Genomic DNA, 15,978 nt, shown 5'->3' on the forward strand with positions numbered 1-15,978 from the left:
GCTTAATTGCATGTACAATCATTTGCCCTAAAGGGTGAAATTGCTGTAAATGGTAAGCCTGCTTCTAAATGGCTTGTAATATCTTCCTTGCTTTTTTTCACAAAAAAAAAAAAATTCCATCACGGTTTTAATGTGTTTGCCAAATGCTACAAAAACCATTATAAATCCAATTTTGTGGAATTTTCTCCTCACCATAAGTTTCTTAAAATTCTTCCAGAATTTTTCAAAAATGTTTGAACTTACAAAACTCCGTTCTGGCTGTATTTGGAGCCCCACTATTATTTCTAATTGGTTTTATTTTGTCGGTTTAAAAGTTCAAAATTAATTACTTATTTAATTCTATAAATGGTAAGGCCACTTATGTTAAGCAGCCGCACTAGTGGCTTTTTATTGATATATTTATGATTTTCATATCTATGAAACTACATTAAAAAAAACTCGACTCAATAACTGGTAAGACCGCTTCGAAACAAGCTCTTACATTTCCCTTACCAAAGCAACACATGACAAATTTAAACATGAAACCATGCATGAAAGCAACTAAGAACAAGAGAAACATCTTACTAGAAAACAACATCATTTGGGAGTAACTTGGAACATCACGATGGACTCAGTTAGGAGGCATCCACTGCAGCTCAATGCCATAGTTCCATTTATCAGCAGGATCTTGGGGTTGAATATCGACCACACAAGTATAAGCAGTGCACCCTCCAACCCTAACCCTAATCATATACGACGTCATGTGCGAGTCTTTCAAGTAATGGCAGCACAGCCTGCTTTTGCATGCATTATTCCTCCCCTCCAACATTTTATCCTCAAAAACCCTACAGAGGCTGTTTGAAGAACAGTTGAGAGGCGATCGGAGAAGATTGTCGGAGCAGTTGAGCAGTATGACGGTGTTCCGGGTAGACACGTTGAAGGGCAAGTTTTCATCAAGTCTCAGACCTTCTGAAGAGAAATCAGTAGTGCGACACATGTCGTCATCCTGTACGAGATCAGGTGGTTTTATGATGAGCTTCTGAGTAGCTAGGTCAATGCTTAGGACCTTGTAGCCGAAGCCTTCAGCTGACTGGAACTCAAGAACTCCATTGTTGTTGCAGTAGAGTTTGTAACTTGAGTCCCCGCACGTGTCGTCTGTGCTAAAAGGGTATGGAACTTCCATGTTGCCACATTTAGGGCAAGCATCAAGAGCTGAAACATGGAATGTTTTGATGGTGATCGCGAGGCTGACGACCATGAACACAAAAGATTTCAAAACCATTGTAGAAGTGAGAGGATGCAAGAAATGCTGAGAATTAAATGTCTATTTATAGGGTTTATCATCACAGGGATCAATTAGTTGAGAAATCCTAAGGGGACTTTCTCAATAGTAGGACTCTCTATAGACTCTATGTTACCTCATACTTTTAGCACAATGTTTATAATGTTGACACATAAATTAACATTAAATTGTGAGATGACAAAGAGTCCATAGAAAACCTCACTTTGAGAGAGTCAATTGGACTTAGTGTTTCTCTAATTAGTTTATCAATATGGGATCTTAAAATATCTACACTTAGTACTAGTAGAATCTCGCCATATGTGAGTTACGATAGTTGGCTAAGGTTGTTTTTCCATTTCTTTATATCTTAAATTCCTAATTCGGCTTCCTTTTTCTTTTCTTTTTGCATACAACGATAATTTTTTTGAAAGGGTACGATATTCATTAATAAGCACGTACATCAATGAGGATAGGGTGCTAACAAAGGGTCTTGATAAAAATCTTGCCGGGATTTTCAACCCAGTCGAAAGGGAAAAGAGTGTCCTGCACCAACATAATTAATTAGGAATTACTATCCTCAAAGAGAAGATCAAGAATTACGTCAGGTTCTTCAAATCAAGTCACAGTGTTACAATAACTCAAGCTCATACGCGCTAGCCTGTGTGCCACCTTGTTTGTCTCGCTTTCACTAAATTCAACCTTCCACTTTGGCAATGAATAAACAATTGACCGCGTGTCATTTAGAATGTTTCAAAATGTGAGGTGTCATCACTTCCTTCATTTTTTAGTCCTGCCATCACAAACAATGCATCACCTTCAAGAACCGAAGCTAGGAATTGCCACTCCTTGACAAACATAGCCGCGTCCCTTGCTGCCATCATCTCAGCCAGCTGCGGGGGAACAAATGGCAGTGTGAAGGATATTACGAGTGTGAAGGATTGCCTAATGCTAAACAACACAACAGGTCAATCATTATTAGGTATTGACCACGCCATTTATGGCAAACTAAAACCGAAACCTCCCAATTAAAAATGACAAACAATACCACATAGGTAGTGTCATTGGCCTCCTTTCCTTAAATTCGAGTAGGTAAACATCACTTTGCCAAAAAAAATTGTATCATCAATTATATGGGTGTGAAAGTAACGTCCTCTTTGAAATTGAATAATGGTTAAGGTGGTGTGCCAACAGCTGTTAGTGTATTAAGAATTTGATGAAGAGATCTTAGGAAATGGGTTTGAATAATCAAATCCTAATTACCAAAAGCATTGATACTTTTTAAGGCTTGGCACCCATGAAGGGTGAAGCTAATTAGCTGAATTCAACTATTGGTTTGTCATATATTATATTGCATCTAGAATTTTCCTCCACCATGCCCCTGCTTTCCTATTCGTTAAAATTTATAAACCTGAGAGGAAATAGCAAGTGGCAATTAATTTGGAAAGAAAACAAGAGAGAAAGCAAAGGTTAAGATCAACTAGGTTAATCGATTTTCAAAGATCAACTAAAACCTCACCATGTTAAAATAGATTTCGAGTCTGAATTCACATTTTCGTCCCATTCGTGAGAGTACTTTCACATCTCTCTCTAGATATCTTTAGATAAAGAGAGAGAGAGAGAGAGAGATTCGCTGCGCGAGCAACCCAACTGTGCGTTACATGTGCTCTACAGGCCGCACTCCATCTTTCGTTCAAATTCGAATCCATCTTTCTATGATTTAAATTAATTTAATGTAGACTATCGTTTTGTTAATACGTTTCAAGGACATTTGGGTTAAGATAAAAAGTAATGGTGGACATACTAATATTTAGATCATATTTGTAGAATATGTGATTTTTACCAATAAAAAATAAGTACGTGTTGATTAATAATAACATAATCATCAACCAGATCATATAGTTTACAAATTATTGTTTGAGTTAATAGTCTCTTTAACATTAGAGAAATTTTTCAGTGTGCCCGATACACTGGTTGTACATCACATGTTATTGTATAATTGGAAGAAAGTTTTATTTTCAAGTATCTCTCCACTTATATAATAGCACGTGATGTATCATCTCGTGTAACAAACACATTGGAAAATCACCAATCAATTAAAGTCACACCAGTCCTAGTCCTACTTTCCAATTTCCAAGGAAGTTTTTGGTTTTTTTTTTTTTCGAGAAATGTTAAGGAGATTTTATCAAATATAAAATTATCTACCACCTTATGTTTTTAGCATAATTTTTATGTTAATATTATAAATTATTATGCTAAGATAGTAAAGTGTCAAAGAGTCAAGAATCACTTAAGAGAGTCTCTTACCATTTCTCTTCTTTTTCCCTTTCGAGGGGCAGTGGGGCACCCATTTCCTAAAGTGGCCTCCATAAAGCAGCATACACTTTGGGGTCAACCAAGAGACAAAGTTACAAACGCATTGGAAAATCACCAATCAATCAAGGTCACACCAGTTCTAGTCCTACTTTCCAATTTCCAAGGACGTTTTTGGTTTTTTTTTAATGAGAAATACTAATGAGATTTTCTAAAATGTGAAATTCTGTCATTTTATATTTTTAGCATAATTTTTGTGCTAACATTATAAATTATTGTGTTAAGATAGTGAAGTGACTGAGAGTCTGAAAGTACACTTAAGAGAGTATCCTTAGCATTTCTCCTCTTTTTTTTGAGGTAGATTCTCTGCCCTTCCACTTCTCGTGCCCTCCTGTTCTGTGTGGTCACGGTTAAGCCACGTTCACATTTTATATTATTTTTTATAGAGATAATAAGACAAAAATGAATAGTAATATAAAATGTTAACGTGACTTAACCATGATCACACAAATAAAAAAGTACAAGAGGACAGGAAAAGTAGAAGGGCAGAGAATCCGACTCCGATTTCCCTTTGAGGGGCGGTGGGTCACCCATTTCCTAAAGTGGCCTCCATAAAGCAACATACACTCTGTGATCAAGCAAAGGACAAAGTTCCAACTGTATAATTTAAGAACTGTGAATTTAAAACATTAAGCCGCGACTCCTTAGTACTCATATTTTTTAGTTAAATAAATAAATTAAAATTAAATTAATATAGATAAACAAATTTGTCACATCCTGGGCCTGATCCACCATCGTAGCACGATATTGTCCGCTTTGAGCTTACCATTCCTACACGGTTTTGTTTTTGGGAACTTACAAGCAACTTCTTAGTGGGTCATCCATCCTGAGAGTGACATGGCCTCCTTCTCGCTTAACTTCAGAGTTCCTACGGAACCCGAAGCCAGTGAGCTCCCAAAAAACCTAGTGCTAGGTAGGGATGAGAATATACATTTAAGGATCACTTCCCTGGCCGATGTGGGATGTCACAATCCACCCCCCTTAGGGGTCAGACCTCCTCGTCAGCACACTTCCAGCCAGGGATTGGCTCTGATACCATTTGTCACATCCCGGGCCCGATCCACCATCGTAGCACGATATTGTCTGCTTTGGGCTTACCATTCCCTCACGGTTTTGTTTTTGGGCTTACCATCCTGAGAGTGACATGGCCTCCTTCTCGCTTAACTTCAGAGTTCCTACGGAACCCGAAGCTAGTGAGCTCTCAAAAAACCTAGTGCTAGGTAGGGATGAGAATATACATTTAAGGATCACTTCCCTGGCCGATGTGAGATGTCACAATCTACCCCCCTTAGGGGTCATACCTCCTCGTCAGCACACTTCCAGCCAGGGATTGGCTCTGATACCATTTGTCACATCCCGGGCCCGATCCACCATCGTAGCACGATATTGTCCGCTTTGGGCTTACCATTCCCTCACGGTTTTGTTTTTGAGAACTCACGAGCAACTTCCCAATGGGTCACCCATCCTGGGAATGCTCTGGCCTCCTTCTCGCTTAACTTCGGAGTTCCTATGGAACCCGAAGCTAGTGAGCTCCCAAAAGACCTAGTGCTAGGTAGGAATGAGAATATACATTTAAGGATCACTCCCCTGGGCGATGTGGGATGTCACAAATTAATGTGCAAAAGAAAAAAAGTAGTGCAATCATGTGTAAATACTAGGTTGTTGACATGTGTAAAATCTACTGAAAATTGTATCTTATATTGTAAGGAATTAAGCTAATAATAACTCGTTTTTTGAAAGAACAAGTGGTTTATACACGGACCAGTAAACCATCCACAAACAACTTTTGTTAATTAAATTTTTAATCTTTAAACTTGAAATTTTGAGTTTAATTCTTTCAGGCTCACTTGCATAAAACATATAATTTAAAGGTGTGTATAACTAGGTTATGAGGAGAACAAGGATAGGCAAAGTAAATGGAAACAAATGGTTTTTTTTGTTTTTCATTTTTTGAATCCATATAGTAAGACGGTAGGCATGTTTAAAAATGCTTTTAAATAACAAGCACGTCTATTTCATCAAAAATACTTCTCATAATATTTAACTGAAAAAGTTAAAAAAGTCTTTTTGAGTTACAAAAAAAACTCTTGAAGTGCGTTCTGAAAGAAACACACGCTCAAGAAGCACATAACAGGAAAAACTGGGTAGAAGTGCTTTTTTATTAAGAACACAGCTGTGCTTCTAATAGGCGCTTTTATGTAGAAGTGCTTTCTAGAGAAGCACTTCGAACCAGGCTCTAAAATGGTTGAAGGAACAATATATAACTTCATTAATGGGATTTAAGAACATTAATAATCTTTACAAGATCTCAATCGTTAAGAACGCTCCGTTCTCCGAACGAGAGGAAAGGATAAATGGCTTCACTCACTGGAGTAAGAAAGCAATGAAGAGCAGACTAATAAACTGAGTGATATATCAACACATTAGAAGAACAAAACTCCATAAATTTTTCTTTCCCGGGTTACAACCAGACTGGACACGCAAATGTAACATGTGTTTAACAAAAGTGGCTTGAGCTAGGTTTCGTTTCCAAAGCAGAGTTTTCCCAAATGTGCCAATCAATTGTTCCATTAGCTAAAGCAAATCTTCTCCTGCAAGTAATCGATGAGCACGTTGATCAAAATCAATGTCAAAAGATGGAATGGTGTAACCTACGGTGGTTGGTCTGAAAAACTTCAGCGGAAGCACACAAGTAACAATGATTACACGTAATTTAAGTATCCAACCCGAGTCTCAACTCGGGATAGCACAGGAGTACATTACTGTTTACAGGTTGGGCATGACATCAGTTTAGATGTTAAAAGAAGTAAAGGAACTTACGCAGATCATCCAAGGATATACTGCTGATGCTTTCTCCAGTCTTTATAAGACGAAGCTTCCCTGTAAGATGTATATCACACTATTAAGAAATTTCACACTGCCAATATGGAAGGAGAACAAATGAATAATATAGCATCTATGGAATCAGCCTATATATCAGGCTACATGAATATGTTTTCAATTTCTACACTTGTTTATGAAAGATTGGAGGGATGGGGTAGACCTTTCAACTATCTACGGAATCAGCCTAAACATCGATGTTGATCCTTTCAATCTTATTTGCCATATCAGCACTTTCTATTGATGCAGAACAGGGACAAAAAATATGAATCCTCGTGGCCATGTTTATTCATCTGTTAATGAAAGCTTAAACTCAATGTATTTCGGGCATCAACAATATTCCTTCTAAGATTACTATATCCTTTCAAGTTATCGTCACAACAAATTTTGGAATACATAGCAAAAGTAAACATATGAAACACCATTCAATCCAAAAGAACCGCAGAGCAAAGAAAACCGAACTAAAAAAATAACATTTAGTAAAATAAATGGAAAAGAAAATGTTGGTTTTTATACCATCGTGACGAATACATATCTCTGGAATATGTTTCACTTCACCATTGATGCTGTCATTGTAAACTCTAGTTTCAATGTCACCCTCGACATAAATTGATGCACTGCAGAAAACCTCCAACCGTTACAGACACAACATATAGAGACATTCGTTCATACTAAAAAATGGACACATACTTCTTAACCACTTGTTTAACCGCATAAGCCCCAAGTGCTTCATTATGCACAGCAATTCGATGCCATTGAGCAGGTCTTGGCAAGTCCTTTGCTCCCATTACCCTTTGGTCGAACATGCCTCCCGTCCCAACCGTGAAGATGGTTACAGTTCGACCATTCCTCAAGATCTTTTGCACAGGGGCTTGCCCAACTTTTCCACAGATAATTGCCTACATAAATTCAGCAGAGCCTAGCATAAACATATGAAGAGCATATCCCTACTCAACCTTTTGATTGCTCATATAAAAACTAAAGATAAATTACTACCGAATCTTTATGTTGTTTCTGTGTCTTAGCATCCCCAATGGAATATAATTTTTTTTCCGTGAGACCTTAAAGATCTTATACAAGTTATAACATAATGCACTCGTATTTGTAAACTTCTAAGTAAATCTATATGCACACGACAACTCGTTAACATACACATGAGTAACAATTACGTTTTTGTTTTCTACTGAAACGACATATGAAATACCTTGTGCACACCACGATATCCCCATCCCCTCCTGGGATCAACACCTTGGGGTTGCAAATTCACATCTTTCTTCGCACCAATAAAGTCATCAAAATCATCTTCTGCCACATTGTTCTTTGTGTCATCGTTACCAATGTCAGAATCAGATGGGGTGCTCGAGAACCACAACTTTGAGCTTCTTTGCACACCAACTGCTGTAATAATTGTAAAAGTCAACATAAACACCAACTGCTGTAATACTAAGAAAATTGTTCTTCGAAAAACATGCAATCATGCCGAATTTTATGCAACATGTTATTGAAAATGCTTTTCTGGACTAAACCCATCTCTGGAAACATAAGATTCAAAACAATACAGCAAACTAACCAACAAGATCATCAAATTTTGCAGAAAATTGCATTGGGGAAAATTATCTTCCATTTAGAAGGGGTTTGAACCCAACCCATTAACAAAAATCAAAACTTTAAGCAAATACCAAATAAGAAATCAGCAATGAGCAACAAAATAATAATATTTTGGGGGGGGAGAGAGAGAGAGAGAGAGAGAGAGAGAGAGAGAGAGAGGGGAGAGAGAACCAAATGAGGAGGTAGGCGAGGAAGGAACGGAGACCCTCATAAACTTGACGAATCTGGCAGCGACTGAACTCATTTTCTCTGCTGAAAAACTCAGTCAGTGCAGGGAAATCGAATTGGGAAGGAGTGTGGACTGTGGAGGGTTCAAGGAGGGTTTAGGTGTCAGGAGGCGAGACCGAGCGGGGGAGATGCGAGATAAACGAGCCTCCTTAATAATAAATAAAAATAAAAATAAATGTTCTTAATCCCAAATTTACTCCAATTTTATTTTTATTACGAGTATCATTTAGTAGTCCGAAAAATTAATAATTTCATTTACATATAGAGATTTGATTAGTCTTTTACAAACTATTAAATCTTTGCACGAAATTCACACTACAAAGCTAAACATAATATTGTCGCCGGACTTAATTTACGCACGTTACATCTTTTCTTTTCTTTTTCAAATTTTGGAAACCAGTTTTGCTCTTGAAAAGAAAATTCGAAAACCAAAATTTTATGGGTCTTGGATTTTGTAGCTAAAGTGGCTTAAAGAGCAACACCGTTTTCTGTAAGTTGAGAACTTGGTATTCACAACATTGAAAAGTTGGCAACGAAGAACAATGGGAAACCACCATCCAGAGAAGCAGGCTTTGTGAGAATCTAAATACGCATGGTGAGAACAAAATCAACTTCAAGTCTCTGAATTTTCAAGATTACAACGAGCATTCGACCGAGAACAGAGCATTCAAACTCGACGGAGAAGAGGCTCGTAAGTTGGCAACGAAACAGGCGAAGAAAGAATTTAACTTAACGCAAAGGTTATATCCACTCTAGTTTGTCTATTACTTCGATTTAAATGACCACTTCTTAGTCCAAACCCGGAGCACTCCCTGCTTAAACAAAATCAAATTGCCCCGGGATCAAGAAATGAGAGACCAAAACTCCGCATAATCAGCGGGTTGGACCCCTGGATGAAGACCACTTTGCGCCGCTGCTACCAAAGGGGGGTCTGCGCTCATCGCTGCCGCTGCGCCACCTATCACTTGAAGGCGGTAGGCGGTCATCTGGCCTGCTTCCCCATCGGTCGGGCTCTGGAGGAGCCTGCCCGGGTGCCTCAGCTCCCCTTTGTCGAAGGTGTCTGGGTACATATTTCGCGGGAGCAGGTGCAGCGGCAGCAGCAGGAGCAGGTGCAGCGGCAGCAGCAGCAGCAGGAGCAACAGCAGGCTCCGCACGTGGCTCAACAGGCCTAGGAACCTCAGCTGGTTTCCCCAAAAGTGCTTCTTTCCTTAGCCTTTCTTTTTCTTCCAATTCCCTCTCTCTTTGCCTCTGTTTTTCAGCTATCTCATCCAGTTTGGCCCTGCGCTCCGCCTCTTCCTTTCTTTTCCTCTCAGCTTCTGCATGGTTCAAAGCAGCAATGATGGATGCACATCAGAAGACAATACTAACAAGACATAACAACCGCAAGAGCCATCATCGAAAGTAAAGTTACTCAACAATGTTTCCCTAATTAGCCAAGAAACAGTTAAGAGGAATCAGAAACAGTAAAGCAGTAAATAGTCAGGGAGGACAACTACCTTCACGCTTGCGTGCTTCCTCTTCTTCACGAAGCTTCCTCAGTCTCTCCTCTTCAGACCGCACAAAGAATATCTTCTTTCGCTTGGCATCCCTCTCTTGCTTCCTGGCCCAAATCAGTTGGCTAATCTGTTCCTCTCTCTCTGCCCTCCTCCTCTCGTATTCTTCATGCCTACGATGCAACACCCTTTCCTGGAAGATAGTCTGCCAAAAAGAAAAAAAAACTCACAATAATTTTGTTTATAGTAAAAGAAATTCTTGTGCATGCATACGTTATCTCTCTCCCCAGGATTAGAGCATGCACATTTTTTAGGGCAGTATATATAATCTAGACATATCCATCTATGTTAAAAATGAAGATCAGAAGTGTCAACTCTTTTTCTGAGCAATCCTCCATAGTTAGGCCACATAAAACTGCAAACTCACCTTATTGTCCATCATCCGTGATAGCCTATTCTTCTCCTTCAGATCTCCTTCATGGCGCTGTTGGCTCAGCTCAACTTCCAGCTGTTAAAGCAAAATATTGAATTACGGTTAGCATACAAGGCAGAAAGACAAAATAAACACAAATTTTAAGAAAGAAAAAGAAATGATAATGCAGTCATTAAAATGGCCAAAATCAGCAGAAAATAAAAGGAAGAAACCGCAGGCCATGGCCAACATTGAGGAAAGATGCAGTTTAAAGTGAAAACTGAACTTTAAGACAAGAGTATTATATAATGGATAGATTTAGTTGGTAAGCTAATTACAAAAATGTAACCACAACATATACCGTTTGTTCGCGTTCATGAAGCAACTGCTCTTCAACTAAACGTTGTTGATATGCAGCTTCAATTAGAGGAGCAGACTCTTCTCTTTTTGCTCTTTCCAAGTAGTCCATTGTTTTCCCAAGTTTTAGTAACTTCTTCTCCATTTCTTGCCTCTCCCTGAGCTGTTCACTCAGGGCCAACTCCATTAAAGATGCCTTAGTCACCTTTTCCTGTACACAAATAATATAGATAAAGATCGGGTCTTCCATCTAAACCATAATTCATGAGAAAACTTTCACTTACTCCATCCAAAATGTGTTTTTTTCCTTTCTTTTTACTGCGTACTTCGTGAAGGAGCTTCTGTGCTTCATCAATTTCTTTCTCCTCTATTTCCTTTAGGATCCTTTGATTCTTCCTTTGTTCTGCTTCTTCAGCAAGCCTCTTCTGTTCTGCTGCTTCAGTTATTTTCTGTAGTTTGAGCCTCTTAGACTCTTCCTCACGTTCCTGGAAGATTGAAAGCTTAGTCTATGATTTGTCCATTCCCGTACTATTACTAATTGCAACTCAAGGTATATGTAAACAGAGACTTACCATTTCCAGAAGCTGACGTTCTTGGTCTTCCTTCCTTTTCTCGATGATTGATTTCCTAGCAAGAAGCCTTTTGTGTTCCTTATCAACAGTATCAGCTAAAGAAGGCAGAATTTCAGCTAGTTTTGACGCTCCCTTAACTGGAAGGTACATCATAGACCTAGCCTTATTTAGAGACTTGGCAAGATTAGTCAGGTGGTCTCTAAGCCCATCAGATTCCAGACCCTGAAAAAGTTAGTGAGAAAACAGTCAGTCCGTGACTTGTACAGCTTGGAAAATGATGAAAATACTGTCTGCAAGCTCTAACTTACCAAGTTACCAAACAACATAACACCCTTCATATGGTCAACTTTCATAGCTATGAAGTTATGTTTAACAGCATCCACATAAATCTTCTCAACAGCAGAAAAGTCGTAAAATGGGATCATCTGAGATAGACATTCAATCTTCATTATCTGATACACTTGGGAGACCTGAAAATTGTAGAGGGAAGAATCAACAAGTATGTTAAAATTTATACGAACTCAGAGATACTACTACAAATCATTGAAGGTAACAAATATTCAACACACCTGCTGGAGCAACCTCAGAGTACCAAGCTTTTCAAGGGCAGGAACATATTGAGACAGTTGCACTTCTGGAACAGAAGATGCTGAAGACAGCTTACCCCCAAGTTTTGAGATTTTGGTCAACAGTGGTTGCATCTTTATAGCAAGATCTAGGGGTAGGAATTCATGCTCCACGAGATGGTAAAGATCTTTAACTTCCTGGGTTGCACAGCTCAACACACCCTTTGAGACCTGGAAATGAAACCAAAATCAGATCATATTACTTGCAACTTAACAAAAGACAAAATATCCTACGGTGGGCAAACCATACACATTTAGAAAACATTTGAAACATGAAAAAAAAAATTATTTCCTTTATGGTCTGCAAATATATATTCCCAAATACCACTTTATGATTAGCAAATCTCAACAGCTATTAAAATTTGAAAAAAAAAAAACACTACTGAGTACTGTGTACTAATAAGTAATACCACATAAGGAAATGATATCACAGAGGCATATATGACAAAATAAAAGCCAACTTTCATCCACAGTACCAAAAAGATAAAATCTCAACATGATACAAAATTGTCATGGTATGAAAATCACACAACATTACGGAGAAGCATTGGCTTTATTACTAAGAAAAGTTTTTGCTAATGTTCCTCAGAAGAAAAAGGAACTCAAGCTCAATTGACTGTAAATAACGACAACACAGCAAACTTACCAATTCTGAGAGAAGAGCTGATCTTGACAGCTGCGCACAAAACAGATGGTCAGAAAGGAGAACTAAAAAAGATGGAATCATAAGAAAAACACTGGAAAATGACAATACCACATCTCCTCTGTCAACTCTTGGTTCAAGATTAAACCCAATGAGATTAGCCATTCTCAAATTGCGTTCTTTCTCATTTTCAAGTTCCAAATGCGATGCAGCACGTGTTTGATCATAGGGTGGAACTGATAGTGCAGCCAAAACTACAGATGATGCTATCAGTTGCAAATCCTTCTGGCTAAGGTTCTTGTTAAAGTTCTTTTGCAGTGTAAAAAGCTTGAACCATGCATAAGCATGATTAAGATGGCTAGCTGAAATCCAAAATATCTCTGTCAATTTGGCATAATAAACCACCATCAAGGACGCTTTAGGTGTTTTCTTGACCATGCACATCAAGCCATGAATATCTTCAACGGAACGAAACGCTTCCTGCAAACACATTCATGAAAAACCTATTGTGAGAAATAGACAGGACTTACAAGCAGATAGAAAGATTTTTCAATTTGTTCACAGAATCCACGCTTAATAAAAACTTTAAAAACAATTTAGACACCTGCCACAGTTCAAGCTCAGTGGCCATCTTCAACTGCTCAAATCTTGTGTCCAAGTACAGCTGCAAGCTCTCAGGTGCAGACAGGTCAGGTCGGTCCCTTTGATCTCTATATTTGTTCAGATTCGCAAGATGGTTCCTGATGATTTCACATAACCTGCGAAACTCTGTCGTTCTCTTATATTGTTTGCAGAACTGGAATGCTCGATGTGCCGTCATCTAAAGATTAAAGATTGCAATAAGACTCCACAGTTTCTTTCATGTACCAGAAATATTAAGTATTACAATAACATTATTTGTACAATACTATTTAACACAAACAACAAAAGTAGATCATGATAATAAAAAAAAACATAGCACCATTATGTGGAAAGATCGAAAAGAAATACCACTAATCTTTCTGTAACAAAACCTAGCTAGAACAAAATCCAGGTATAATGCAAAACTATAAAGTGTATCCTTCCAACTCCACTGGTAATTGGCATGAGAAAAGGTTCCATATTAGTATTTTGAAAGAACTATGAAGTGTTAAACAAGTTTAAGTAAACATCAGCTGGATTTTACTACTGATTGATTGAATTCCTTTAGTTTCGTCCTTCGAAGCAAGAACAAGGTTTCTACAAAAATTTAGCTAAATCTCAACCAATTAACCTTGGAGAACAACCAAAAATCCAGAAATGAATATTTGATTACTGAGTTGATTTCAGTACTAGAACCTTGGAGAAATTCAATATGCCACAACTGCATTTTCAGTAACCGAGTGGTTTTAACAGCTAGAATCCATGCAACTTATGGGTGAAATATTTTAAGGAGTAGAACAACCAAAATAATGGTATCAAAAGTTTGTTCTGGACAAGAAACAAATTACCGCGTAAAGAGCTTCCAACTTCGAGTTATTTCGCAAGATCTCCAGTACTGTCCTGTACGTTTCCCACAGAAACTTGAACCAGGGAGTAACAACTTCACGATCAGATCTATCTTTTCCTTTCTCACCACTGACATAGCTCAGCATCAGATCTTCTGGCCTTTTATCAGCTTCAAGGTCATCGACATCAAGCGCTTCTTCAAGGGCTTCGGCCTGAGTACGGGCCTGCTCGGCTTTCTCAGTAGATAGATGCATGAAATGCTTGATAACTTCTTCCAAAGAACTAACATTAACTTGCTGGCATATAATACGGTATTGGATGAGACCATCTTTGGCGAATCTACCCTTGCGCAATTCAACACAAAGCTCTACATATTTGAACATGATCTTTTCAAGTGGTTTTTGCCAAGCTCTGTATCTCTTTGAAGTGATAAGATCATGAAGCGACTGTAAAGCATCTTGCTTCTGCCCAACATTGATCAACTCTGCATCCACACATTATAACTGTCAACTAAGATATACAGGGCAATGCTGAAACCAGATAATTGATGCACAAAAATTTGATATCCCAATCACTATCATAAACCAACATACAGTAGCAAACCACTCGTGTGTTCTAAAGAAGCTCTGTCATTAACATCATGATTTAACCAAATTTATTCGTTTACTAATTTACCTTAATATAGTGAAACAGTAACATGCTGACAATAAATGGTTAGGACAATTCAGTAACAAAAATTATAAACTAACTAATCAAACATTCATATTAGCTAATAGGCCATAATCAGGCATATCTCACCTTCGGCTCGCTTCAATGCATTCTCCGGTTTTGCAAAATTCGCCATGTTGAATTCAAAACTCCAGCCGCCTCACACAATGCAACAGTGACCTGAACCACAAAATTCCCATCTTGTCAAAATTGAACTCGGCTAACAAACATCAAAATCAAATCATTCTGCTTAGACCACCAATCAATCACACAATTCAAAAACATATGCAGATAAACTGTGTTATTTTAGGGCACACTTCAACGTTTCATCCCCAAAAAACTGTGATATCGCGCACCCGATGCGGAAACACCATGCATCTATCATCAAACAATCAGTAAAACTTCACCAAAAAATGCAAAATTTGGCAAATCAGAATATTTCTGGGGATAAATTTTCTGACTTTTCCTGAATCCAAGATCCGAGAAACACATGGCGTCCCAGATTTCACGAAATCACATAAAAAAAAATCCAATCTTTTTGAGGGATTCATCGTGAAATTTATATATCGCGAAAAAAAGGGAGAACTTCGTACAGATTTGGTTGCTACCAGTTGCAATTACGAACAGAAGAAGGTTTCCGATTGGAAATGAAGTCGGGGATAGAGAGATAGAGAGAGAATACCTGAAGTGGCCGCAATTGTATGCACAGAGAGAGGACCGAGAGAGGGGGAGAGGAGAGAGAAGGGGAGAGAGATAGTGTTAGGGTTTTAGGTTTGTCGCTGTCCAATTCGAGATTGGTTTAGTCAGATTGGGCTATCTGTGGATATGGTGGGTTAAGTGAATGCTGGGTGGCTCATTATTATATTGGGCTGGGCTTTCCTATAGACCGACACGCAATTCCTCTTGGAGTTTGGATTTTTATAGGAGGAACCTACTTATTTACAAGGGCTTTTATAATAAAACTCAATTATTCACTTGACCTGTTTTATGTATTCCGTTTGACAACCATTAAGTTTAGGCTTTATTTTTAATTACGTTCTCTGAAATTTGATTGCTGTTTTATGTATTTTTTGAAACTCAAAATTTCACTCCACATTACATTGTTTCTGTTATTTCCGACTCTAAATATGCCACGCTTCTATCTCTTTCTGATCCTCCATCTCTCATCATCTCCCTCTTCCCATAAACGAAATTCAAATCCCTCATCTACCATGGCCCGTTTGACACCTCTACTATGTCCACGAATTGTTCTAAAAGAATTTAAAAAAAAAAAACTCAGGGATTGTTTATGTTATTTTTTCAACTAAAAATATAAAAAATAACGAAATTAATGGAACTAATGATAAGGTATCT

The 15,978-nt window shown here is 38.1% G+C and overlaps 3 protein-coding genes across 5 annotated transcripts; all 3 read right to left on the reverse strand.

The window, feature by feature from the left end:
• Positions 1-447: 447 nt before the first annotated feature.
• LOC103434082 (wall-associated receptor kinase-like 20) lies at positions 448-1,267 on the reverse strand. Its single transcript, XM_017331992.3, has one exon. It carries the CDS (start codon positions 1,259-1,261, stop codon positions 611-613), a length of 651 nt encoding a protein of 216 aa, XP_017187481.2. The 5' UTR covers positions 1,262-1,267; the 3' UTR covers positions 448-610.
• A 4,609-nt stretch (positions 1,268-5,876) lies between these two features.
• On the reverse strand, positions 5,877-8,547 carry LOC103433890 (single-stranded DNA-binding protein, mitochondrial-like). Of its 2 annotated transcripts, none has more exons than XM_008372179.4 (6): positions 8,291-8,547; positions 7,716-7,909; positions 7,202-7,410; positions 7,028-7,128; positions 6,452-6,511; positions 5,877-6,222 (listed from the first exon to the last, which is right to left on the reverse strand). In XM_008372179.4, exons 1-6 carry the CDS (start codon positions 8,361-8,363, stop codon positions 6,206-6,208), a joined length of 654 nt encoding a protein of 217 aa, XP_008370401.1. In that variant the 5' UTR covers positions 8,364-8,547; the 3' UTR covers positions 5,877-6,205. The 2 variants fall into 2 exon arrangements, with proteins under 2 accessions (XP_008370401.1, XP_008370402.1); XM_008372180.4 differs by having other exon boundaries at positions 7,716-7,906; positions 8,291-8,519.
• A 396-nt stretch (positions 8,548-8,943) lies between these two features.
• LOC103433891 (eukaryotic translation initiation factor 3 subunit A-like) lies at positions 8,944-15,455 on the reverse strand. Of its 2 annotated transcripts, none has more exons than XM_008372181.4 (14): positions 15,308-15,455; positions 14,716-14,805; positions 13,920-14,401; positions 13,055-13,270; positions 12,562-12,930; positions 12,454-12,483; positions 11,751-11,978; positions 11,490-11,651; positions 11,182-11,403; positions 10,894-11,094; positions 10,614-10,820; positions 10,268-10,348; positions 9,844-10,045; positions 8,944-9,663 (listed from the first exon to the last, which is right to left on the reverse strand). In XM_008372181.4, the coding sequence occupies exons 2-14, from the start codon at positions 14,759-14,761 to the stop codon at positions 9,221-9,223; spliced, it is 2,889 nt and encodes a 962-aa protein (XP_008370403.3). In that variant the 5' UTR covers positions 14,762-14,805; positions 15,308-15,455; the 3' UTR covers positions 8,944-9,220. The 2 variants fall into 2 exon arrangements, with proteins under 2 accessions (XP_008370403.3, XP_017187197.3); XM_017331708.3 differs by lacking the exon at positions 15,308-15,455 and adding an exon at positions 15,219-15,304.
• Positions 15,456-15,978: the final 523 nt, after the last annotated feature.

Source organism: Malus domestica, chromosome 04, assembly GCF_042453785.1.
Source record: "Malus domestica chromosome 04, GDT2T_hap1".
Classification (NCBI taxonomy): Eukaryota; Viridiplantae; Streptophyta; class Magnoliopsida; order Rosales; family Rosaceae; genus Malus; species Malus domestica.